This window comes from Argentina silus (genome assembly GCF_951799395.1).
Source record: "Argentina silus genome assembly, chromosome: 18".
Lineage (NCBI taxonomy): Eukaryota > Metazoa > Chordata > Actinopteri > Argentiniformes > Argentinidae > Argentina > Argentina silus.
The window spans coordinates 9,584,312-9,611,149 of NC_139672.1; the positions used below are offsets into that span (position 1 = coordinate 9,584,312).

At 45.0% G+C, this 26,838-nt stretch overlaps 1 protein-coding gene across 1 annotated transcript; it reads right to left on the reverse strand.

The window, feature by feature from the left end:
• Positions 1 to 12,268: 12,268 nt before the first annotated feature.
• thpo (thrombopoietin) lies at positions 12,269 to 26,227 on the reverse strand (the record flags this gene model as incomplete). The annotated part of the gene is made up of 21 exons (XM_083690517.1): positions 12,269 to 13,239; positions 13,730 to 13,876; positions 13,986 to 14,160; positions 14,313 to 14,505; positions 15,106 to 15,230; positions 15,478 to 15,560; positions 16,183 to 16,340; positions 16,504 to 16,615; positions 16,706 to 16,813; positions 17,081 to 17,282; positions 17,491 to 17,597; positions 17,754 to 17,891; positions 18,003 to 18,137; positions 18,336 to 18,530; positions 19,831 to 20,238; positions 20,577 to 20,909; positions 21,278 to 21,285; positions 24,605 to 24,741; positions 25,160 to 25,324; positions 25,734 to 25,820; positions 26,120 to 26,227. 21 exons carry the CDS (start codon positions 26,225 to 26,227, stop codon positions 12,269 to 12,271), a joined length of 4,095 nt encoding a protein of 1,364 aa, XP_083546643.1.
• Between the last annotated feature and the right edge of the window lie 611 nt (positions 26,228 to 26,838).

The following is a 26,838-nucleotide window of genomic DNA, read 5'->3' on the forward strand; positions in this document are numbered from 1 at the left end:
CGAGGCAGCCCGGTAATACAGTTTAAGACTGGCTGAAAAGACCCGAGTGTTATCTAAATGGTTATACAAGTGTGTGCATCGGCAATGTTACCATACCAAATCCATCCATAATACCCACTTATATTCGGATGTGTTTTATGCGACCTCCTTCTTTGATAAAAGAGAGACAAGATATTTAGTAAGATTATTATTTGAATGATAAGGATTAGACTGATTTTACATCTAGGCTACAACAACAACAACTATAAGGGCAGTGATGTTACATTTTTCACCAAAGGATAAAGAAAAGATACACACAGAAACAGTGAAATAGGCCCAAGCCTGATTGCAAAATGTAATTTTTCCATGTCAATGTAGTCTACCGGCTAATGCAACGATAGCTATAGAGCTATATTTATGGTTGCAACACCAACACATTTTAGGCATAATGTCAGATGCAAAGCCCGTTCAGGAACCCACTGAGACAGTTGTGGGTTCGACAGAGGGAAAGTTGGTTTCTGGCGGGCTATGTGTCTAGCTGCGTCTGCTGTTGTATAAACTTCACAGAAACATCTGTCACTGTTTTTGTCCTTAAAAATCCTGTAAAATTGGTGTTGTTCCTGTTGCATAGATACGTGGATGACATTGAGCCGTCATTATGTATGGTTATACAAGCCTTCAGCCAGTTATGTTTTCATTGCATGATACATGTGAGGAAGTAAACAGAAATGCTGAGGGATACTGTAGTTGTATAAGGAACTTGATAGCCACTGCCATCAGGGGGTCATTTTGGGCTACTGTGACAGTTGATTTCTCTCTCTCTCTCTCTCTCTCTCTCTCTCTCTCTCTCTCTCTCTCTCTCTCTCTCTCTCTCTCTCTCTCTCTCCCTCCCTCCCTCGGGGCAGTGCATTTGATCTATTACATAATGCAATACTATTATTCCATAACTTTATTTTATTTAAGAAGTCCTATTAAAGGGATGTTCCACTTCTGGTTTGGCCATGGCCTTGGCTGTAGCTAAGTAGTCCAGAAATGTTTTAGTTACAGTTACTTTCTTAGATACTGAGTAGTCATATATAGGGCCTCATCAATTCCTGAAACATGCCCACTTTGCAGACATTCCAATCCAACTCAATATTGTTCAATGTGGAATACAACGTAGAAAACAGACTTTTCAAAAATGCAATATGTTGCCAGAACACTTATGAGCACACTTCTATTTCCATCTCTTGCTCATCCCCAAAAATCTAGTATCACTTCCTGTACCACTTCCTGTACCCTTCCTATTCATATAACATTTACTCTTAACCAACCACGTTCCCTATTGACTTTTAACACACGTTCTTCCTGTGATTATTAGTAGTGTAAAACATTTAAAAACATTGTTAAGAACAGAAACAATTAAACAGATTTAGTTAAGTTACTTGTTTGTACTGGGCTACAACTAAGTACTAAGTACAAGTACTAACAGCAACAGGAAGTCCGCATGGGATGAAGGCCAATAGGGAGTCATCCATCACCTCCATGCAGCCAAAGCCGATCATCCAATCATTCCCTCCAATCAATCCATCCCAAAATAAAATGGCGCCCTGCGAAGCACAGTATAGCAGTATGTTAATGGTGACCTTGTACAGTACAAGAAAACAAATTCAATGTCACTGACCAAAGAAGTCTCTTGAACACAACATACTAGTGTATCAACAATGTCAACACTGAAGGGTCACCTTTTGTTGACTTGCAGATAGTCATGTGCCCTACATTTTTATGTACTCACTGTACATAAGTACTCACTTACTTTTCAATGGAAAAACGTCACAAACAAAATGAATAAGACCATCTAAATGTAGTTTTCTTCATCGAAAACATGGCACAATAATCTTTTGGATACATGTATATTCAGTGATTTCTAAAGCCGCAGATGGGATCAAGTCTGGGGTGTGACACACGCACACACAGACACACATTCTCACCAGATCAACAGAATAACACCAGATGGTATCACACGCACACACACATACACACGCACACGCACACGCACGCACACACACACACACACACACACACACACACACACACACACACACACACACAGGCCTCATGTGCCTCATTTAGGGAAGGACACATGTTTTGTGACTGGAGGTGTCAATCTGATAAACCATGATTGGCCTCTAAAATGGGCCTCCCACTCCACATTTCCCTTAGTGTCAAAGGTTAGCAAAGTTTGGCTTTGTTAGGGAACACCCAGGTAGCATGGGGGCAATCAAACCATCAACCTGGCTCTCCTCAAAAAGGAAATTCTACAATTCTAGAAACGTGGGAGGTTTAGGAACGAGTGCCCTTGAATTGGCACGTCTAGCGGAAGAAGCTTCTGCAGTCAACAATGCAGAAGTCCTCGTGAGTCATTGGCCCCGTAAGTGCAGCCGGCCCCATCGGCCACTTTTGGACGGTTTGCAGTTATAGCTGGTTCCGTATGTAGGGCAACGTGATGATGAAGTGTGTATGAGTGTGTCTCCATTGGTCGATAACTGTCACTGTGGAAACGTGAGAATGACGCACATCGTCCTCTGAAGCTCAGAAGCTCATTCATGACTACCCCTCTCTCACTTTGTCTCTCTCTCTATCTGCCGGAGATGACTTTGGTAGTTTAAATGGGTGGGAGTAATCCTAACATCTCTCATATTTGGTACGCCCCCACAGCAGACCGTCATACAGTATGTGACACTCATATTCAACATCGGCTTGTCCGACAGCACGGTGCAGGAAGCGTGGAGAGCCATGTGGGATCAGCCGCTGTCGTTGTGTGTTCGCGGCTGGAAGGATTGACCCATATAACTGCTCAAAGCCTGCAGCTCAAACACGTCATCTCATTTCATTTCAGATAACAATTAGGCTATACTCTACAAATCAAACCGCTTTCTCATGTCTGTGATTTGGGGGATTAGAATTTGAGGTCAGCAAAACAGGCCAAATCTGACTCAACTGTCAATTCTCTCTCTGAAAAGAGAACCGACAACCTGACATTTTAACTGCAATACTCTCACATGATGTCACCACTGCTAGGGCCTAAGAAAGGCCAGAAGTGCCTCTGTGCGCAGTTCTAAGAGGAAGGCTTCACCCCTCTTTGGCAGAGATATGGGACCATTCCTCAGCCACAGAGAGGGTAGAATATAGCATGCAATCATTAAAGCTCAACAGAGACCGCCACTATGACGTCACTCTCTGATCGTTATCCAGCGCCCAGACATTAGCGAATCCAGCAGCACTCCGGGATTCCAGGATGGAATGTTGGCTGACTTCCGTTTCCAGTTCCAGCTGCACCACCCTCTCCCCGTTTGCCTTTGCATGATCATGTGGGAGGATCAACTATTTTCGACAATTATGAAGTTATTCAAACCACAGAGAAGCTGACACTGTATTATACAGAAATAGTGTTTACGTAGTTTCAAGAAAAGAGGACACATTTACTGAGCTTTAATGAAAGTGATCCAAACTGAATCTAACTATTTGTTTGAGTATGTCAAATTGTTTTTTCCCCATTTCAGTGAATTGATTTAGATTTTGTTTATAAAGTCACACTCAGTTAGTTGACTGTTGACACCATCGGTCACAGGAGGGCAGCCATCAATCAGACGGAAGCATTAATCCCCAGTTCTTTCCATGCAGCCTTAAACCCTGAAATCCTTTTAAGAGGAAGTGGGTGTAGGAAAGCATCTGTGTGTGAGATAGTGTGTGTCTTGTGTTCTCCTGTCTGTGTATGGTTATTACTGGGGAGTCAGAAGACAGGTCTTCAATAGCTCTCTAAATGTAGGACAAAATCTGAGGCATCCTCAATGTGATGTTCCATCCACAACCACCCCACAAAGTAGAAAGGATTATGGTAAATCAACAATCCTTGCCTGAGGAAATGTAAATAATTCTGTTTCTCCTGATAGGGGGCCAACAACCGCCTGTCTCCACTGAAGTCAACCATCAAGGCCAACTACAAAATGATCACTCAAGCTATAAATGTTTCACAGAAAGCCTAGAGAACTGGACTCATATTTGAATGAGATTATTCCTGCTCTTCTACTTCTACAAATTTTGGCTAAAGTGTTGACTGTGAAGGACTCAAAGTGATAATAATGAAGGATCAGACGGTGGATCTTCAGAGTATAAAATGATGTTTTTATTGACAAGAAAGCAGCAGACAAGTAGAAAGTTCGGGAGAAAGTTCTGGATCAGCCATTTTTCAATTCTCCTGTGCAATCACAGTTATAACCTGGTTCTACAGTATGTCAGATTTAGCATTGCACTGGTATTTTCTTATGGGAGGAATCAAAATCATACTGGAACCCCGTAACAGGTTTTGGGTTTTATATCAACGGTGAGCTGGTCAATTTCTTCACATGCAGATGTGAGACCTTGTCCAAACAATGAGCCCCTTCTTCTCCACGTCTTACCTTCCCTTGTGCCAGGCTATGTTGATCCCACAAGATAACATTAAGGAGTAAAACAATTCTTTAGTTCATGCTGGACCCCTGCATATGACTTCACACTCACAGACAGAGAGACTGTGTTCCATGATCAAAAGTTCACTACATTGACGCAAGCAAAATATGGCAAACAGAAATAGTATTTAAATACACCAATGTCAGAATCATTACAGAGATTCTGGGCCTTTATGCACCTTAAATGGCTGCGAGCTATACCAAACTCTTAAGCTGACCTATGACCTCTTCTGCCCGACCCGAGTGTATGGTTCATGATATAATGTTAATCGATTGAACAACACAGTCCTCAGTTTAAGGCCAACGAACTTTCGCAAAATTAGCTTTCACTCATACTAGTGGGGAGGTGTCCCCCTCTCTGCCTAATCAGGTAATTTCTTACTAATTCTTTTCTATTTTGGGACCCGTTTTTGAAAAATTCCTTCTTCTAGCATTGTGACTGCCAACGGCCTCTGGTCTGAGCATTGATTACTTTATCTTATGATGACTGATGGATAGATGATTCACTTACTTAAACAAATGTATTTGTTGTAAGTCGCTTTGGATAAAGGCGTCTGCTAAATGCCTTCAATGTAAAATGTAAATGTAACATCTCCAGGAGGAGAGTTGGTGGCCAATGAGCTGCCTTGGGTAGGTCGCCATCTATAGGCCTTCCAGAGCACTGCAAGTCATGGAGGGAGAAAGGGGGGAATGGACGAAGGATCAAATGGATCCAACAGGGAGAGGTGGTGTGTTGAATGACGGGTGAAACCAAGACAGAAGGAAATGAATGTAATGTGTGTGTGTGTGTGTGTGTGTGTGTGTGTGTGTGTGTGTGTGTGTGTGTGTGTGTGTGTGTTCAAGAAACAAGGGGAGTGTGTGAGAGAAAAGGATGAAAGGGTGGTTTTTTTTTGGGGGGGGGGGGGGTTTATTGATGGAGAGATGAGAGATATACTGGTTTCCTGGGTCCCCAGGAATTGGATGAGGTTGCACACTTTTTGATATCCATCAACCAATGGGTGTTCATTTCAAACTGACTCAATAAACACAATTAACACAAATTGTAAATGTATGGTAAAAAAGCATAATATGGCCCCTGGTCTGCGCATTGATTACTTTATCTTATGATGACTGATGGATAGATGATTCACTTGTATGTATTTGTTGTAAGTGGCTTTGGATAAAGACGTCTGCTAAATGCCGTGTGTGTGTGTGTGTGTGTGTGTGTGTGTGTGTGTGTTAGCTTAGGGTTAGGGAAGGTGGTGAGCCCCAGCAGCAGAGGAACGATAGACCAGGTAGTGCTGCCTACTGTTGATGTGGTTGGTGATTGGGTGGTTGATGTGGATGATCTATTGTTACAAAGGTCGCCCTGACAGCAGAAGAGTCCGTCTACGCGTCTGGCACTCCGGACAGTCAGACCGAGCGAGGCCAGCACATTGGCCAGGAAATCCACAGTCAAATTTGACACACAGCCCCCGACCAGAAAGCTGTCACTGTAGATTGAAAACCCATCTCTTCAGGCTACATCTTAACAGTCCCTCCTAAAGACCGCTTCACCCTTACTACCCCCCCTATACTAACCCTAACCCCAAACCCGAGACCTCTTCACCCCTGCTACCCCCCTGTACAAGTTCTCTCCTGCTAATAAAATAAAAAAATTGCCTACTGGCATTACGACTGCCAATGGCCCCTGGTGTGAGCATTGATTACTTTGTCTTATGATGACTGTTGGATAGATGATTCACTTACTTAAACAAATGTATTGTTGTAAGTCGCGTTGTGGGAGAGAGCTGGTAGAGACAAGTGTTGTCCGTCAAAGACAGATTGGTGTAAAACACATTGTTGTATTGTTTGTAGATCTCAACCTTAGGCACACACACACATATGTAGGCAGGCTCACACACGCACACACACACACACACACAAGCAGGCAAGCAGGTGCAAGCAGGCACAAACATCCGTGCGCAGGCAGCCCACACATACGCACGCAGGCAGCGCGCGCACACACACACACACACACACACACAGACTCACACAGTCTGCAGATTAATAATGCAGATAGGCATTGTGTTGCAATGAAGATTAATTTCCCACGCAGGTGATGACTGTCACTTGTTTTTTCCCCCACATTTTCCTTCCACCCTAGATTAATAGTCAGATGTAAGCATGCAGCTGATCTGTAAATCACCTCGTTGGTTCCAATCCACCCATACCATACTCAGAAGTCTCTCCGTAAATAAATGTGACCTCACCTCACAATCTAAAATCTTCATGCACAAAAGCTTAGGAAATAATACCACACATACTTCCTTATGGGCATTTTCTATCTGAAATGTGGACATTTCTTTATTTGAGAGCTCACATCTTTACTGTTTTCCCATATAGCACATAGGCCAAGGAAGATCGGTCTCTGCCTTGACCTACTCATGGACCTTGTATGTGGACCATTCAAACCACACCAGTGTTACAAGCCACTCTCTCTGTGCCAAGCCATCCTTTCTTTCTATTGTATTTTCATAGGAGCACCTTTCCACCTTCCACAGGTGCTCAAAACGCTTGACATCGTTTGGGGAACCTAATCCATTACCAAAATGTAGCGCCCACCTGGGTGAGGCCACGGCAGCCATTAAGCACCAGAAAGTTTAGACACATCATCTGTCAGTGGGAAGGTGAGGATAGAAGCATGCCAGTTAAGAAACAGGAGTGATTAGGTGGCCATGAAGTAATGGAGGCCAGATTGGGAATTTTGGCCAGGACACTAGCGTTAACACGCCTACTCTTGTGACAAGTGCCAAGGGATCTTTAAGAACTCTAATTAAACCTCCATTTAAAGGTCCAGGATGTGACATTCAAGCTTTTTAAAAGCTTCCTAATGGTTGTAATGACGATGTTAAATCGGTACCGTTCAGGGAATCAGATCCCTTGAAAGGCATATTTCATTTACGAATGCTGTTTTGGTCTGGAAAAAGTGCTTTTCTCTAGCGTTGTCTGTTTTGGTCCTACCTGACACTCGGTTTGCATAAAAACATGTTACTGCCAGGCTGCCTCTTCGATTCGTCCACGCATGCAGAAACACAGCAGCTAATGTTAGATACTGTAAATCCATTTCGGGGAGTTATATTGTATTATTATTGTATATAGGAGGATGTTGTTGTTTGGAACTTGCGGTGGCCAGAGGTGTCAGACTTCCACCTTGCTCCTTTAACACTGAATATTGTAGTATGGACACCTGCTGCTATGACAACAAAAAGCACCCCTCTCAATGAATCTTTTAGTTTTTGCTCTAAGCCTGCCCACGTGGATGACGTTTGCCTTTTGTAAGGCTGCATTGCAGACTGCAGTCCTTTCACACAAACTGCATCAAATAATGATAGCAGAGGAAAGCCTGCGTCTGGGTTGTTTACGTTGTCCTCTATACAGCCTCCAAAAAGATCAATCAACGGTGACAAAAGGCACCCCACATACATCAACCCAAACGTGAATTCACGTGGCACAAAAGAATTTCATTCCGGGGATCCGGAACTGTCCCTCCTAAAGACCTCTTCATCCCCACTACCCCCCTGGAGGAGTTTCTCTCCTGTTAATAAAAAGAAAAAAGAAAAATTCCTTTTTCTAGCATTGTGACTGCCAACAGCCCCTGGTCCGAGCATCGATTACTTTTTCTTATGATGGCTGATGGATAGATGATTCACTTACTTAGACAAATGTATTTGTTGTAAGTCGCTTTGGATAAAGGCGTCTGCTAAATGCCATCAATGTAAATGGAAACGTAATACGACTAGCTTGTCGGTATGTATGAAAGTGAAGAAAAACGGTTGAGGACGGCAACTTACAATTCCCTCAACAGTCTTCGAGGTGAATATGCTTGAGATCAAAGCCCCTTCTAATGTCAAACTCATTCCATGGAGGGCCGAGTGTCTACAGGTTTTTGCTCTTCCCATCTACTTGATTGATGAATTAAGGTCACTAATTAGTATGGAACTCCCCTCACCTGGTTGACAAGGTCTTAATTGAAAGGAAAAAAACAAAAACCTGCTGACACTCGGCCCTCCATGGAATGAGTTTGACACCTGTGAGCTGCATTCTGGCTATGTTCACTTCACGTCCATTTCTCTGCATCATAATCGCTCTACCACTTCCACACAGGTAGCTGTGGGCGGCCAGGAAGGGAACAACCAATATCAATGACCAGAAAACAAACCGGGCATCAGTATTCAGTGTGGGTGTTGTGTACCAACATCAGGCGGAAACCGATATGATGCATTAACCAGCCAGCAGGACATCCAGCCCCACTTCACACCTCAGATTGCATTAATAGCCAGCTGCTGTTTTTTTCTGTACAACAATATTTATTGTCATACAAAATGATTCATTTATTGACTTTATTCAGAAATCAGAGAGATGTCAGAGCAGTATTCAGATAATATACTGTATTCAGCAATATACTGTATTCAGAGTATTGCTTTTGAATTTTAAAGGTTTGTTTTCCCCATTCATAAATAAGGGTTGTTTGTGTATCAATATGGAGGGACTGGCAGGTGCTTCTTATTATGCTAATTGAAACTTCCTGTGGACATCCTGTTTAGCATAATCAGCATTTATGACCGACTGCAGCTGGAATGAAATGAACTATCCTCACAAAAAGATGGTAGGCTAAGGATGAGTTAGAAGATCCTTTTATTCAAAATGGTTCAGCTCAAAATGGTTTTGTTTTGATACAGTAGAATGAATCTCATTTATTGATAGAGTAAATTCTATGCTAAAATGTTTTACCAGTGAATGAGTGGTACTGTTTGTTGAATGCCCTACAATCTTAAATTGACCTCACGTTTCTATGACAAAGACAGGTCCCTTGAATAAAGAAACCACTTGACCTGACCTCAAAATTACCCTCAACAGTGACGTACATCTTTCTCGACCTCTGACTCCAATAATAAAAAATCGATTTGGTTGCCAGAAGACTCGGAAATAGTTGCTTCCTGGTTTTTGTGTTTGGGGTCCTAAGGTAAAAGAAGGAGTAATGAACATCAACCCATTCTGTAGATGTCTTCTGACCCCCCTCTGACACGTAAGTGCACACACTGTGAACCACATAGGAACTACTCACTCAGACTCTGCACCACATCTTCAACGTGGTGACCTCCATGAGGCAGTGTCACCATAACAAACAAAGTCATCACAAAATAATGAGTCATTACAAAATACATTTTGACTTATTCCAACAAAACAGTCTCAAAGCATCAAGTGAAAATGTATGTATTGTTAATGGTTCCATAAATGCACCTGCAGGTACATGTACATGTATCTTGCTTGCATCTCTGTTTCTACTTTCCACTTTTTTATGTATCCGAAAAATGTATGATACAGTACCGCAAGTAGAGATTAAATATAGTAAAACACACACAATAGTGTATGCCAAACATAGTGTTGTACCCTACTGTGCGTCCGGTTTACCGCCTTCTCTGAATGGAAGCTAATGTACCGAACGAAAGGTCCTATTATGGAAAAACACTTCCCACTCCATCACTTAACCCCGATCTCCCTACGCTTGAGAGAAAAAAGGGAGCGGGACAGAGTGCTTTTTCAATCACAGCCCATGGCGCCGTGTGTTTCACTCTACACACTAATGCCTCTTTTCGTCTCTCTCCTCCTACGGCCTGTGACCAGTCGGATGTGACTCACGCCCTCTCTCCTCTCCTCCTTCACTGCGATGGTCTGAAACATGAGAGTTTTGTTCCCGTCTTTCTCCGTTTGGGGGTGGGTCCACCGGTCTAGTCATTGGGGCTTCCTCGAGTGTTGCCTCACTGACAGGTGGTGGGGTGATATGTCTGTTCCGGCTGTTAGGACAGACAGACCAGAGAGGACGTCATAAAAGATGAACATGCGTTCATATTGATGTTTTCATATGCTGACGGTATGATGAACAGAGAGGATAACAGCTGGTGAGATGAATACATTGAGTTAACCCTCGATATAAAGGATGGAGTCCTCTAGTCTGGCTGGAATCAAACCGTCTCGGGGCAACCAGAGCCCGTTCTTTCTCCAACAGTGGGGCAGAGCTGTGGGACTCATCTCCCCAAAGATAGGATCGATACTTATGTCAGATATATTGAAAACAACTGTGGAAATGAGTAACGTAACACACAAAAAGGATCAACATTTTCCTCTTCCTCATCGTCCTCAAGCTCATCATCATCAGGATGATCTTCTTTTTCATCATGATCATTAATGATGAATACCATGGGGAAATCGCAAGATGTTCTGCAGTGCCATCATCGTCATTATCATCATCCTCATCACCACCACATCCTAGGATTGAGAAAACCTCCTGCAGAGTGTCTTGTGAATCTCCTGCAGTCGCAAACGGAGGCCCGTTCTTAACCAGAATCTGTCACCCACTTATCTATAATAGGCGGCTGCTGGGTGGGTGTGTGTGATCACCCACATATGTGAACTCATGGAAACCCTCAGCAGCCAACGTGACGCTTGAAGCAGCTGGCGTCACATCTCCCTGGCACGGCCTGGCATAGCCAATGCCTGCTGGAAGCCCCCACACTCACCAAACTTGCGTGCCGAGCAACTAAATGCGTCAGCTGGGTATTTTTGGGCACCGGCACCACATTATGTAGGTTCTAAACCAATAGGAAAGCTGTGTCAGCTTAGCTGTTGAATATTTCGATGATACACAACTTGTCACGTCAGCGTGCATGTTTCTGCTGTTGGATAGCTTGATGGGAAGGGGATTGGGGAGGGTACATTCAACACATTCGTGCCATACCCAGTGAGAAATCCTACAGAATGGCTTTAGGCCAAGTGAGAAGAAGTCATAGGACTTCTGGCATCAGGTCGAGTGGAGACTGTTCTACAGACGAACAATGACGATGTCTGGGTTAAGGTTAAGTGTAACACAGTAGTAAATGCACTTTTACATCCTGCCCATATAACTAGATCAGTGTAATCGCGGTAAGTCCCAGCTTTCTGTCTTTACGGAATCAATCGAAGAGGAGCATTTTATAACTTCTACCAAGAGGTCTGAACTTGGTATACAGAAGGTAGTGCACTTGCCCCTTGAAATCCACTGATTCAACCATTGCCTCTGTTCTGCCTCTCCTCCTCAGTCAATAAAGTGGTGGTGGATTGCTTTTTCTACTGGTTTAGCTCACAAAGCGTATGCTGCCACCTGCTGGTGAGGAAATGTAAACAACTGTAACCGCTAATAATATGAGACATATCTAGTCTTGCAGATGGCAGATAAGTAGAGGTGAGGACTCCATGTGGCTTTCACTAATCAGGGCATGTCAAATCAATGACCGCTTCAAGGTAGGGAGCAAGTGTTCAAACAGGGCTGTATTCAGGAAGTAGACATAGCCCACATGATGTTGCTTTTGTGGACAGATCCATGATACATATTTAAGAAACATGAATTCTCTGCACAGCAAAAATAAAGACGGATGGAATTGGAGAAAAAAAATATAGTTATTCAAAGTAAATGTTTTAATTATTTTTCTTGGTAGTACAGTTACACACAACACAGGTGCCACTCGTATCTGAGTGACAGGACTAAACTGTGAAGTCATGGACTAAGTCATGTTAAAAGCTCATAGCACCACAACCAGCTACACCATCCTCAGGTAACACCCAGTGTACAGTGATTACAACTTCAGCTTGAGAACAGCTGCATGTTATTACTACAGTCTCTCACTGGCACCACACACACACCTTGCTAGTAATGTTCATTCAAGACCAGCAACAGACACATTCAACAGGTACAGCGGGTGACCAGTTGAAGGGAGAGAGCGTTAAGGGATGACAGTGGTCAGAGGTTAAAGGTCAGTGGTGATGACTGGGGTGACCCCGTGGATGAGCAGAGTGGGCCCCAGGTCCCGACTCAGCAGGTCTATCTGGTGCAGGTAGGCACGGTAACGCGTCGTGTCGGCCGGCGGACGGGGCAAATACAGGAAGCGCACGGCGGGGGCCGGGTCTCCGTGCTGACCAATCAGAGTGTTCACGGCGCAGAGGTATTCGTCAGTCAGCTGAGCGGCGTTGCTGGGGAACCTCGGAATGGGCACCTCCTTCTCTTCTTTCTTCCCCTCCTCTTTCCCCTTCTCCTCGTTCTCGTACTTCTCCTCCTCCACCAGACCTCCCTCGTTCCCTGCGTCGTCCCTCTCTCTGCGCCTCTGCCAGTGGAGCGCCACCACCTGGTCCCAGGGCACGGCGTGCACCTGCGCCGAGATCCGCAGCTCCTTCAGCATCCGCCGAAGCTTCACCTCCTCTTCCTCCACCAGGCTCCGCCCCGCCTCCACGCACAGGAAGAGGCGGAGCCGCGCGCGTCGCCAGGCGCGCGACTCGTGCAGGACCCAGGCGAGCTGAAGGAGGAAGAGGGAGCAGGTGTCCACGTAGCCGCAGGAGTCCGGCCGGAGGATGTTGAGGGGCCACACGTCTACAAAGGGACCCCTCCGACCGCGGCGCAGACCCCTGACCCCTCCCCGCCCGGACCCCAGGGTCTCGTCGCGGTCGAAGCCGCTGAAGTTGCGGGCTACGGTCACGTTTTTGAGCATTTTGACGGCGTCAGCGATCACCGCCACGTACTCTTCGGGCTGCAGGTCTTTGGCATCGCTGCCACCACCGCGCAGAGGGGGGAAGTGGAAGGGAGGGCGCGTCTGGCTGCCGGGGTCCTTGGCGGGTCTCGGGGCGTCTAGGCCGCTGTCTGATAGGAGGGCGCTGCCCTCCAGACGGTCCTCAGGGGTGCAGTCGTCATAGAAACCAAGGATGAGGGTGTTTGGCCTCATTCCACCTGAGAGAGAGAAAGAGAGAGAGAGATTCTAACAGTATATAAGGGTCAGTTCATTTAAATAACTATCATAAAGAATATGCATAGCATAGCAAAATATGCTAAAAGGAGGAATGTATTGTACTCCTGTACTTTAGTAGTCATACTGTACGCTCGTCAGCACAATGTTAAACAGTGTTAACATGGCCGTCTCATACTTTCCTTTACAAAGAGGGAAAAGCAGGAATCCGGTTAGAAAGTAGAAGAGGATTAATGTAAAAAGGGGCAATCTGTAATTGGTACATACATTTTTGGACTCATTAAATACATAACACATTGGCATTACTTCTGAAAGAACGTAACTTAGAAACACCTCATGAGGTCAGTTCAACTGTCTTAGCCCCCCATCAGAACCCAAAGTACACGCTTGTTTTACACCACTGTCTGTAAACAATGCGATTTGTTGTTTGAATTACAGATTATGCCTTTAAAAGAGTGTAACTAGTGGACATACCGAGTCCGGAGATGAGGAGGAGGTGCTGGACCCCGTGTCTGACCGAGTCTGCCAGGGTCAGGTTGACGAAGGCCTTGATGTTCAGGTGGTCCACCAGGTTCAGCCACGAGTCGTAGCGACACTCCAGGGGGTTCGAGGGCAACGCATCTGGGGGGACCAATCACACCCGGCCACAATAAGTCAGGCGATAAGTGCGTCGATACACCTGCATGCGTAAACACGGCCACACGCACAGGGGCACACACACCCTACCCACCCAGTTTCCCCAGCTGGACGTGTCCCAGGACGTAGAGGCCGCTCTTCTTCAGGTCGTTGATGAAGGAGATGAGGCCCACGCTGCAGCGAGGGTTAGACACCATCAACAGGACCTGGGGTCTCCAGAACTTCACATGGTCCTTACGCACGTCCAGCATCAGCAGGTACTTACGCACCTGAGAGGAGAGAGGGGGGGCGCACACACACACACACACACACACACACCTTGTCATATTGTGTGTGTACGCACATGCTGCTGCATGTGTGTGTTGCTACATGCGTATGTGTCAGTATATGCTTGCATTCGTGTGTGTGTGTGTGTGTGTACCTGGTGGAAGATGAGGGCCTGACTGATGTAGCCCCAGTCACTGGTGGGACAGCGGTAGTGGATGAGCAGCAGCAGGAGCAGCATGAAGGCGATGCTGGCTGAGGCGTAGATGGCGTTGATGAGGAACATCATCACCAGGCAGCCCACAATGCCCAGGGCACAGGTGTGCCACGTGAAGAAGTTGAACGAAGGCCTGACAACCCAGGAAGAAGGAGGAGGATGAGGAGGAGATGATGCACTGTATGGAATGGAGTTATTTCTGACAGTGTAGGTTCAGGTTTGTGGCTTTTTTTTTCTTTTTTTTAGAAAGGCAGCCGTCCCACCTTGGGAAAAATGGGTTCCCGAAATCTAGGACGGGATTATTAGACCTGGGTTAGAAACACTATTTGAGCTGTGCTTTGATTTAGTTTAGTCACTTTTGGAACAATTCAGGCAAATCAGGCAAACTTCCAAGCCAAATCAAGCGCACTTAAAAACACTTTCCAACTATTAACTCATTTAGTGCCGAGGGTGGTGAATAAAGTCGCCCAAATTGTCAACATTTTAGAGTTTCCAATCAAGGGTGATTTTATTCACCAAAAAGGCATAAATGATGATGCTTCGTCTTGGAGCCAATCAAAGTATTGTTGCTCGGTAAATACCACAGAAAACACCTGCCACTCTAGGTGGTGGTGAGTGTTCGGGAATTCCTTGGCAGTTAGTGAGTTAAACATACTGACCCATTGTTCAGAACCAGACCTGTTCTCCACATAATGCACTCGTGTACTGTTCAGTCCTCTACGGTAGTGTCTACCTGAAGTTGGGAGCAGACGCCCACTCCAGAGCCAGGCAGGCCAGGTCCACAGCAGCGTACACCAGCAGGAAGAAGATGGTGACGATGCTGGCAATGGTGTTGAGCTTCCCAGAGAACAGCACCACCTGGGAGGGCAACATCAAAATGTGCTCATACTGGGTTGGAGCAAAAGCCTGCACACTGATTGTATATGTGAAAGCAATGTTAACCATCCCATTCAAATATGTCGTTCTGGATCCATCATTACCTCAAGGAGGTAAAGAAGGGATGGTAGGAAAGAAGGATGGATAGGTAGGAGAAGGGAATGGAGAACTGGAACAAGGCCCACACCTCCTTCTGATCCCTCCCACCACCTCTCCATCCAGACCTTACTTGCACTAGGGCCCAGGAGATGAGCACCGAGGCCCAGGGGTTTCCACTCTGCGACGTCTTCCCTGCCGGCGCCAGGACCCCACCTGTAGGGGGCGATGGCAACACCAGGTCACTCAACACCAGACCTCTATAGGCCGGACCCTAACCTATGCGTCCACGCTTCAGACCAGGAGAGGCTGATGGAGGTAGAAATCGGAGGACAGGAAAAACACGTGATTTCTACCTCCACCAGAAACTCATTGACGTCAATAGGAGATTAGATCATATCAAAATCCACATTGCGCGTTAAGGTACATATTCCACGCCATCTGTTGCGTAGTAATGCGTTTGGTTTAAATCAGCAGGCTTAAATAAGAACTGAATCAGTTTAGCACCATATAAATAGCCATAATATGAATACAGAAATAATCTCTCACAATCCATTTGCGATTTAGAACAGTATTATTTCTCCCAATACAAATTTAGCTGGAGCAACACAACAGATGGCTTCCCTTGAGCCAACAATTATATCCTGTGCCACACATTATTTTTTTTTAACCTTTTCATGACTCATTTCACAATTTCCCATCATCCAACATTTTTGTTTCTACAAGTTTAGTGAAAGACATTTGCCATGTCAGCAGTAGTTGCTTATGAATTACTAACATACGCATTTTCAAACAAACTACAGTAGGAATACCTGAGGGTCTGTTAAGAGGGTCTTACCAAACAGGTTGTCCTTGGCCAGGGCGTAGAGGATGCGAGACGCCCCTATGAGGTTACTCATGGCAGCAGAGAGAGTAGAGGAGTACACACCTACAGTCACCAGGGGGCGCCACACGTTGATGTCCCCCAGGAAACTGTAGTCTCGCTGGAGGAGGTGACTAGGAGAGATGGGAGGGGGGGGGGAAATCATGATCACCATAACGTGTGTGTATTTGTCACAAATAAATCCCTCTAACTTGGGGTTAAATGTGTGTGTGTGTGGGTAAGTATGTGTGTAAGTGTGTGCATGTGTGCCTAACTGTGTGTGTGTGTGTGTCTGACCGGTCACAGGAGCAGGCCACCAGCAGGCTGAGCAGGTTGTAGGTGAGGAAGGTACAGATGACAGCTGTGAGGGTGCCTCTGGGGATGGAGTAGCTGGGTTTCTGCAGGTCACCTGGAGACAGGACCACAAGGGGTGACACACGGAGATACTGAAATATATGTTCATGTATCAACACAAGTGATCGGCTAAACACACACACACCTGACATATTGGAGCCTGCCATGATGCCGGTGCAGCCATTGAACATGACGGCAAATACAGTAGCAAAGGTCATCATGGAGCCTGTGGTGTAGTCCACTGTGTAATCAGCTGCGCGCACACACACAGAGAGAGAGAGAGAGAGAGAGAGAGAGAGGAGAATCATACTCTGAACTACAAGCAGGCATACTGAAAGAGAAAACTAGGGTTAGAATTACACATGGACTCATGGAGGAGCACAACAGTGAATGCGCAACCTCCAACACGACCACACCTTCTAACACGACCACACCTTCTAACACGACCACACCTTCTAACACGACCACACCTCCTAACACGACCACACCTCCTAACACGACCCCAACCTCCTTCACCCACCCCAGAGGTTGGCCTTCAGGGTGCCCCACCGGAACCCTGTGAAGTTGGCGGCGAACGGGCCGGTGGCGTTGACCCCGGGGGAGGTGGGCAGGGTGACCACCCTGGGGCCCACAGCGAAGAAGCTGATGAAGATGGTGCCCAGGACGACGACGACAACGATGAAGATGAGGAAGGTGGCCTTGGAGTAGATGTGGGCACCCACCTGGAATAATGACAAACAAGTTTGTTGGTCATGGTGTTTGGATTTGAGGGTGGGGTGGTGGTTGGGGGGCGGGGGGGGGTATACCTACTGGTCTAGTGTGCAGCACTCAACTTAACTTAAATATTTCATACACAGTAAACATGTTCTATCATAATAATCATCCAAAATCATTTCATGTAGAATAAAAGCTGTGTGTGTGTGTGCCCACCAGGCAAACCAGGAAGCAGATGAGAAGCAGGCCAGTGCCGTAAAGAAGAGACCACCAGTAACCCACAGGCAGCACTTGGTGGGGTCCCGCCACACCTACTAAACTGTCTGGAGAGGAGAGGACACACACACTCGATATACAATATTGGCCTCAGCAGAAATCTAACAGGTATATTTGCCATTGGCTCAGGCCACCACAATCCTAAAACATTAAGATTAGCAGTCAAGGGCTAACTCCATTTCAGCTCCAGGGATGCACACTACCTTCTGGTATGCCAAAGGTGGCCATGATGGCTTCTACCAGGCCCAGGATATAGAGGGCACTGCCACACACGTTGGCAAAGAAGAACATGATCCCGATGCTGCCCCCAAACTCTGGCCCCAGGGCTCGACTGATCATGTCTGGTTACCAAGGCTAAGGTTTCGCATTACAGTGGATAGACAAAGCTCAATTAGTGTTGCCTTGAGAACCCCACAAACCATTTGAGAGACATTATTGAGGTGAAAGGATACAGTAAGCCCCGCCCGCATCCAGAGCCCCATTGGTGGAAATGGCGCAGACGGACAGGACAGTCATAGTTATGATGAGATAGGCTACAAGGAACATGGCAATAGACTGATACAAGCCAGCCTGACCCACTACAAACCCTACAGATAGGAGAAAACACCATGTTACAGTGATATTGTAAAATATTCAGACAAAGAGGAGAGTGCACATTCTAGGAAACCAACAGAACTGTCAAATACAGTTTAATGCTAAAGGTTTAAATGCCTGTGCATCCAAAACAAAGATCACACACTATGGTGATGGTCTGTAAGTTACAACTGAGTAAAGAAAATATTCACCTATTCGCAGGAACACAACGACGCTGAACATGGACAGTAAGGTTGGAATAACCACGCCGAAAAAAGTCGAGAGTTTCTGGACAGGTTTGGCCTTGGATTTGTCCACCGTGATCCCAGTGGGGTTGGAGACATTCTCCGAATCAATGGTGGCGACGGAGAGTCGGTAATGTAATAGCGGTGCCTTTTCAGACATGACTATGCAATGCCACGATACATTTAGGATGAGAACAGGGGCCTTGCCTTGACAGGCTAGAGTCGTTCTTCTTTACCTAAGGCAACAAACCTCCCGACACCTTCAAACGTCGATCACTTCATCGGGCATCATTGTAACTTGACCGTCAAACTTTTCGGAATGAGTATTTGTAACTTTTCTTCCGTTCACCCAATCAGTGAGAGTTCCTTATTGACCTGTTGACCTCAGAACTATCCAACAGCTCATTGGTTGAAGTGTCCTTGACATTTATTTTTTATTTTTTAATCAATAATCGAATCAAAACATCTGAATTTTATGAATTTAGAGATGTCCTCATTAAAGCGTATATGTTTGTTTTTTTATCAATGACAATGTGCATTGTTTGTGAGACAAACATTTCATAATTTCATACAAACATAAGGATCATGCATAATTGGATCAGATAAAGATTAATGGAAATTGGTTTATAAAAACCAATTACCAATATTGGGGAAAATGTTTTTCTATTGAGATGTAAAATCATATTCACAGAAAATAATTATGTATTATTTGATACAATCAAAAACACATTGTTCACAGTGCTATATAAATACTGCCCACCACTATACATCCACTTTAAGGAATGCTTAGTTTTCACAATAAGTAGCTCAATAAGACACACAGCATGTCCAGATACAAAGAGCCTGCTTGGAGATGACTTTAAATCTACATCTGAAAATAAACAGTTTTGCGAATGGTATGGTAACCCTGTGTTTTCCAAGCAACTTCAAATTAGGTTGCAACACCTGTACCATTTAAGGGTACATCTCCAATTTGTCTCAGGCTCAAACAAGATTGGGTAATAATTTGTCCATTTACCATGATGATGTGTTTTATAAAATAAATATTTTTTCAAAATATTTATCTTCCTAGCACTTAGCATCAGATTACAAAATCATGTCTTTTAATTTTTCCAGTTTCAATCATCCAATACATTTATCTTTGAGGGGCGTGGGAGAAAACCTACCTCTGGACTTCATGGTAAGTGTTGTTGATCGAAGCTTCAGAAGTGAAAGAGGTCACTGCATTCTGCCCAGTAGCAACAGCAGAGATTCCCTTGGTGGGTTGCATTGGCATTGCTGCCAAGGGTAAAAAAAAAACTCATTTCAGTTTCACCGGTCAAAGCTTTCAGGGCAATATCAATGCACTGAGGTGGAATTATTATACCAGAATTGGGAGGATAAATCAGGGCATGTATCATTACTTAAGGAAACAAGTTATTTGGGTGAACTATTCCTTTAAGCGAAACTGCATGATACTTACACATGACAGTGGTACTCAGTGTTTCGGTGGGTTGGTTGACAGTGGGGGTGACTTGGGTTGACGCTGGGATGGTACTCTGTGTCGTGGTGTGTCGATGGACAGTGATATGAACTGGCATCTGAAGGCCTCCACTGGCACAGTAGTACCAGCCTGCGTTCCCCATCGTCAGCCCAGTCATAGTCAGTGTTACAATGTTTCCACCGACGCCATCAGTCGTTTGCTGAGATGTCATCGTTGCTCCGTCTAGTGTGTTACGATACCCCTCCACAAGGTGGACGTAGTAGACCCCCATCCTGCACCACCACCACCACCACCTCTGGGAGACGACGCTACAGTAACAACGCACAGTGACAGCCCCTCCTTCGACCCCAGCCACCTCTTGTTGGTCCACGTAGAGTCCTGGAGAACCTGGACACAGAGGTAAAGACACAGAGGCAGCAAGTGATGAACACACAAACCAATGACCTACAGTGCTGCCTGCAGAGTGGAACATATTTGAATCACAGCGGCTATTATTCCATTTTGTATGTCTCTTCCTTTTTTCTTTTTTTTTTTAAAAGGGTGGAATTTTACCCCCATTTTATAATTGTTGTAGCTTATTGAGACTGTAGGAAATTGGAGAAGGAAGAATGAGTAAGTGGGTTTTGGACACACAGTCTTGGGGATGGGTGTGCTCTTTTTCTTGTCGATAACAACAGACTTGGTTAGTGCTGTATGTTTCACTGACAGAGGAGGTAGTGTCTCACCTGTGATAACTGACAGATACAGAAACGCTGATTCATCCATTCCCGTCTTCTCCACAGCACACCAGTAGTGTTCCGAGTCGTCTGGATGCAGGTTACTCATGGTCACAGTGAACACACTTCGGTTGACATCATCCAAGATGGATACTCTCTCCACCGCATTCAGAGAATCAGTGCGTAGAACAGTAGAACAGGAGTAGAAAGAACCTCCTCTGCACCAGTATTTGACATTGTTTCTGTATTTCTGATGATAGAGACATGGGATGGTGATGGAGCCTCCCGTCTGTGTGGACACCTTGCTCACTGTCAGCATACCGAGTGCATCTGTCATGACGCCTAGACACATTCACAGATCAATCAATCAGACAATCAATCAATCGATCAAATGTATTAACCCTAACTTTTTTTTTTAAACATTTGGTCTAAAAGTTCCTAACAATGGCTCAACCTAACACACTAACCCAAGACATAAAGACATTTCCATCCTAGTCTGCTAATCAACCGGCCTTTCAAAATAACCAGAAAAGTAGACAGATTGAGTTCGGTATGGTAATGAAACATACAATTTCAAAAAAAAATAAAACTTTCCGAAACCTCTCACTGTGCCTGTCTGACCCAAACCTAAAATATGTCATATTTATCATGTTCTGACAGTGCACTTAACCATGAGACTTTAGTTTAGCATTTAACAGGTCAACCCTTACCTGAAAGTCTGGAGAAGATGAGGAGGAGGGAGAGATGAGAATCCATGTGTATGTTTGTGTCTGAGTGACAGGGTAGGCTGCCTAACCTAAACTCACATGTGGATGTTTGTGTCTGAGTGACAGGGTAGGCTGCCTAACCTAAACTCACATGTGGATGGACAGAACCAAGGTTACGGAAGCGTTTTGAGCATCAACATTTTTACCATCACTGTTTCCTACTTGGGATTGTGTGCCAGGGCTCCCCTCAGTGGCAGGTAGCAACTATTACTTTCAGCCTAGTCCTAACACAAGGCTGCTCTCTGTTGTTGTTATTATTATTATTATTATTGTTGTTGTTGTTGTTATTGTTGTTGTTATTCTTATTATTCTTATTATTACTATTATTATTATTATGATTATTATTATGATGATTATTATTATGGTCCTCTGTGGCTCGGTTGGTAGAGCATTGCGTTAACAATACTAAGGTTGTGGGTTTGATTCCCGCTGGGACCATGTATACTGAAAAATGTATGCACTTACTGCAATTTATGTCGCTTTGGATAAAAGCGTCAGCTAAATAGCATATATATTACCTGTGCATTGTCACACAGACACTGACAATGGTAAGACATTTCCTTCTGTAGTGATTTGGAAGTGGTAAGCTGATCCTGTGCCTAAGTGCCTAACTCCTGCCAGGAGCATTACAACTGGTGCATACTGATGGTGGAAGTGGACAGTCAATTGGTCATCCCAAAAAAAACAATGATTCCAAGTGTGTTGGTTCAGTTGGCTGATGCCTTCCCAGCTCATAGGAAGTCCCACCCTAGTTGACGACATGGCACCTCTCCTGTTGTCACAAATGTAATGAATGGGAAAGATAGTAGGTAGGTACCTACTCTATCCATCTCTATGCCTCCATACCAGCGTGGGGTCAGAGTTCAGAAAGAGGGATAGGTGTTGAAGGTGACTTCTAGCCTCACAATATCTAATGGCCTTTTTAATAACCACAGTAGGCTGTATGATTACTGCTGGGCTTGTATAGCGTTCCTCTAAGAGCAGTTGACAGTTAATCAGTCTGTTGTTCCCTCTTAAGTCTGTCAATGATGAAGCAGGGGAGGCTGGTGGAGGTAGAAATGGAGGACGGACTCATTGTAATGCATGGAATGGAATAAGGAATGGTATCAAATACGTGTGTTTGATACCGTTCCTCCAGTGTTGGGGATTAGTTCCAGTACATGTAGCTCAACTATTAGTTTAACTACATTTTGATGTAGCTTAGTTGTAGTTAAACTAAATTTGATATCTTAGTAGTGTTTTAAGTAGTTAACTACTTTTTTTTGGCCATGTAGCGGTGAAGCGAACCAGGTTCACTACTCAGCACCCCCCCCCCCCCCCCCCCCAATAAAAAAATTAAATTCAAACAGAAAATAAATAGGACATATATCTATATACAGTATATATATACTTGTACAGGGGGGTAGTGGGGGTGAAGAGGTCTTTAGGAGGGAGAGCCAGTTAAGAGCCACTCCAACTTGCTGGTGATCAGTCTGCTGAAGTTCTTTCGTACTGTAGTCAGGCTGAGTGCCTGTTACATGATGTACAGCCTCTTTTTTGAACAAACAATCTACTTGGTTTAAGAACAAATATCACTATTAATGACGTGAAGAGGTGCATTATTTGTGAAATATCGTTTTTATGATTTCATACAAACATTTGGATGCATATTTGGGGCTATATCTGATAAATATGAATTAAAAATTGTAAAAAAAAAACAACTAAAAAAACAATACAGTGTACAATGACCAATAATGTCTAGAAAAGTGAGAGAGATGTTTTTTCTCATATTGAGAAGTTAAAGCATTTTCAGTGCAAACAAAGAGTTATTTGGTGCAACCAAAAACACATCCTTCACAGTGCTATATACATACTGCCCACCATTATACATCCACTTCAACAAAGCAATGCTTAAAGTCTTCACAATCAGTAGGTCTATAAGACACAAGGTGTGGTCCTCTATGGCTCAGTTGGTAGAGCATGGTGCTAACAATGCCAAGGCTGTGGGTTTGATTCCTGCTGGGACCATATATACTGAAAAATGTATGTTCTCACTGCAATGTAAGTTGCTTTGGATGAAAGTGTCAGCTAAATGGCATGTATAGGTCCAGATATGAAACAATACTAGGGAGACCTTTTAAATCAACATGAAAAAACACAGTTTTATTTTAAACAATGAGGAATTCTGTTTCGAAATATCCCAGCCTTCTTCGTCCCTGTGCAGCCCCCTTTGCCAAAAGATCTGTTTGTTCTGTGGCCATCTCTCCCGCCACATCACTGTCTGGCATGACAACAAATGTCAGAGGAGTTGGCTAGAGCTGAAACCGCCCTGGCTGTCAGGCCAGCACTGCGCCACACTTCTGATGAGGGCTATTGGGAATGGCCAGTCATTCAGGACAGGGTCAGCCAATCAGAGTTCTAGGTTACCTATAAATGCCCCATCTTTCAACGGGCCGAGATGAGTACACACTGATCTGCGGTCAGCCTCATGTTTCCCTTTTTAAAGGTGAGGTTTCGGTCTGGGATGGGTATGCTGGTCCTGGATCTGTGCTTAAATGCAACTCCTTGGAGCATTATGATTGGTGCATACTGAGGGTGGAACAGGACAGTCAATTGTTCATCCCCCCAAAAAACAATGATTCCAAGTGCTTTAGATGCATCTGTTTAAAGGTGCCATATACTAACCATAAAGTCCTTAATTTCATGAATAATGGAATAGTGTATGTCAAATGTCTTTCATATGTACATTCTTTGAACATTAAAGCAAGTCCCATATCCCTCCTTCTCCAGTCCATGCTGAATTCCTAATCCAGTTATCTATAGCGCTGCGTCATAATTCTAGGTTCCACATGATGACCAGCAGAGGGCGACGTATCTCCATTTGGCAAACTACAAGTGTCTTTCACCGTGGCTGAATCTCAAAAGTCTTTTCCTTGATTCCTCAAGGTGCTTAATGTCACAGGAGAGTCTCCTCCTTCCTCCTCTCCACTGTCCTCTCTGGGTGCATCGCCATACATCAGTGAAAAGCTCCATCATCTTCACGAGTATAAAATTAAAACTGTGTAAAAATGAGATGGATACCAACCGGAAACATACTACCCAATGTAGGTATGGGCAGAGTTCAGAGAGAAGGTTACGTGACGAAGTCCGAGTTCTGGCCTTTTAAAAATATCTACACTATAGGGATGGAGGTATGTCTTTATCTCCTTGGCTTGTAGCATCCCTCAAACAGTGGTTGATGAAGAAAATAGTTGAGTCTGTTCCAGCCTCATCTGTCAAAGGTGAGGGCACCTGTGTGTGAGGTCAGCTATGAGCCACTCCAGTTTGCCAGTGAGCAGTCGGCTGAAGGTCCATAGTACTGTAGTCAAGCTGTGGCTGCTCTGAGGGGAACAGGACGGCACCAGGCTCTCCATTGACCCCTGCTGGTCCTAGAGAGAGGGTGGGAAATCTTATTAGGAGCCATGAGGTATGAACGTTGCTGGCGAATGACTAGTCCCTTCCATGGCATATAGCCCAAGTACCCCATGATGACAGCTCTGTCATCGGGTAAGTATGCTCCCTATCTGCTATTCATCCTGGGGAAGGAAGACCAGGGGTCATAGCTACAAATGATACAACAGCGAGCTGACGAGGAATTACAGGAAGGCAGGATACTCCTGCATCTTACAGATAGTGAAACTGACATAGTCTCTCAGCAACGGATGACTCCCATTACATCAACAAGTCTGTACTAGGAGTTGTCTGATTGTGGGATCAACTGTGTGTGTGTGTGTGTGTGTGTGTGTGTGTGTGTGTGTGTGTGTGTGTGTGTGTGTGTGTGTGTGTGTGTGTGTGTGCGTCTCTTACCGTGAGCTCCATGTGTGTGAGTATGCGCAGGTAGTTGTCGATGCTGTGTTCCAGCCGCTCCAGCAGAGAGAAGGCACATCCAGGCTGGCTCAGTGTCCTAGCAGCCTTCACACCTTCAACCAGAGCCTTCAATGATGTGACTATGTCCCCCCTCTTCTCCTGGTGCTGAGGTTAACACACACACACACACGCACGGACGCACACACATACACATACACACACACACATATGGGCATGCATGTAAACACACAAATGCTATATGCAAATATGGACTCTGGACATAGGACATCCCTATGTAGCATCCCTCAAACAGCGGTTGATTGAAGAAAATAGTTGAGTCTGTTCTAGTCTCATCTGTCAAAGGTGAGGGCACCTGTGTGTGAGTCAGCTATGAGCCACTCCAGTTTGCCAGTGAGCAGTCGGCTGAAGACCTGCGTGCTGCATAGACTCAAACACACTCACACATGACGATGCTACGATACTATAAATGCTAGTTAAAATTCCACTGCTTCACTCATTAGAATGAGTTGTGGGACCACGCTGGGGTTGTGTGTACAGTATGTGATTAACGTACCGGCTTGCTCTCCCAGGATGCTTTGTGCACCTTGATGCAGGGTAGCTGAATGGCGGAGGGGAGGGTCATCAAACTGTTACAACTAGCCTGAAGAGAGACACACACACAGACACACACATATTGAGACAGGCAGGCAAGCAGAACAGACAGACTCACTGACAAGTGGGCAGATAGAACGATTGACAGAGAAGCAGGCAGGCAGATAGGCAGGCAGACAGACAGATAGGCAAGCAGATAGGCAGGCAGGCAGATAGGCAGGCAGACAGACAGATAGGCAGGCAGGCAGATAGGCAGACAGACAGATAGGAAAGGAGGCGAGGAGGCATGCAGCCGATCCAACAATCACAAACAACAACAGACCATGTCAGCCCTTGTGTTTGTCTCACCAGCGTAGCCTCCATCTCTGCCACTGTATTCATGTCCCTCCTGGACTCTCTGTCACACACAAAGTCTATAGGTCTGGTCTGAGCATCCCTCATCTCCGAGGCAACCATGCAGAGCAGTAAGAGTCCTATAGTCCCAGACATAAAGTACTCAAATCATAAATCCATACCATTTCTACCAAGTCAAATAGAAATCCTCTCAACATAACAACAGTGTGGACTAGATATGAAGGCTAGATATGGAAGCATGGTGACAGACTGACTGCTGTCTCTTGCTGTCAATTCTGAAAACTATATTGTCAAAACTTTGAAAAGGCTACTCACTGCTTAAAGCCATGCCCCACTTGGCGGTGCCGTATGTCCATAGGCCTACATGAGCTCGATGTTTAAACGTAAGGTTGACAGAATTATATGAAATATCTCCAACCCAACCTACTTTCAAGTGCGTCGTGTCCCAGCGCACCGCCCTCTCGCCATTTCACGTCCCACCTATGCCCTTATTCCTCACAGAGGGGAGGAGGCGCTACCATTTCCCTGTTGAGTGTCATTCCCAAAGAGAGGAGCAAGAACGAATTTCACACCTCTCCTGTTTTTACGTCTTTCTCTGTTGTTAATTAACGGTCTCTGTGTGACATCCACAGAGATCTAATCTAACGTATCCGGGAAATCATGTTGACTACTGTTGACTGCTGTTAATGATTTATTATTGTGACATTCTGAAA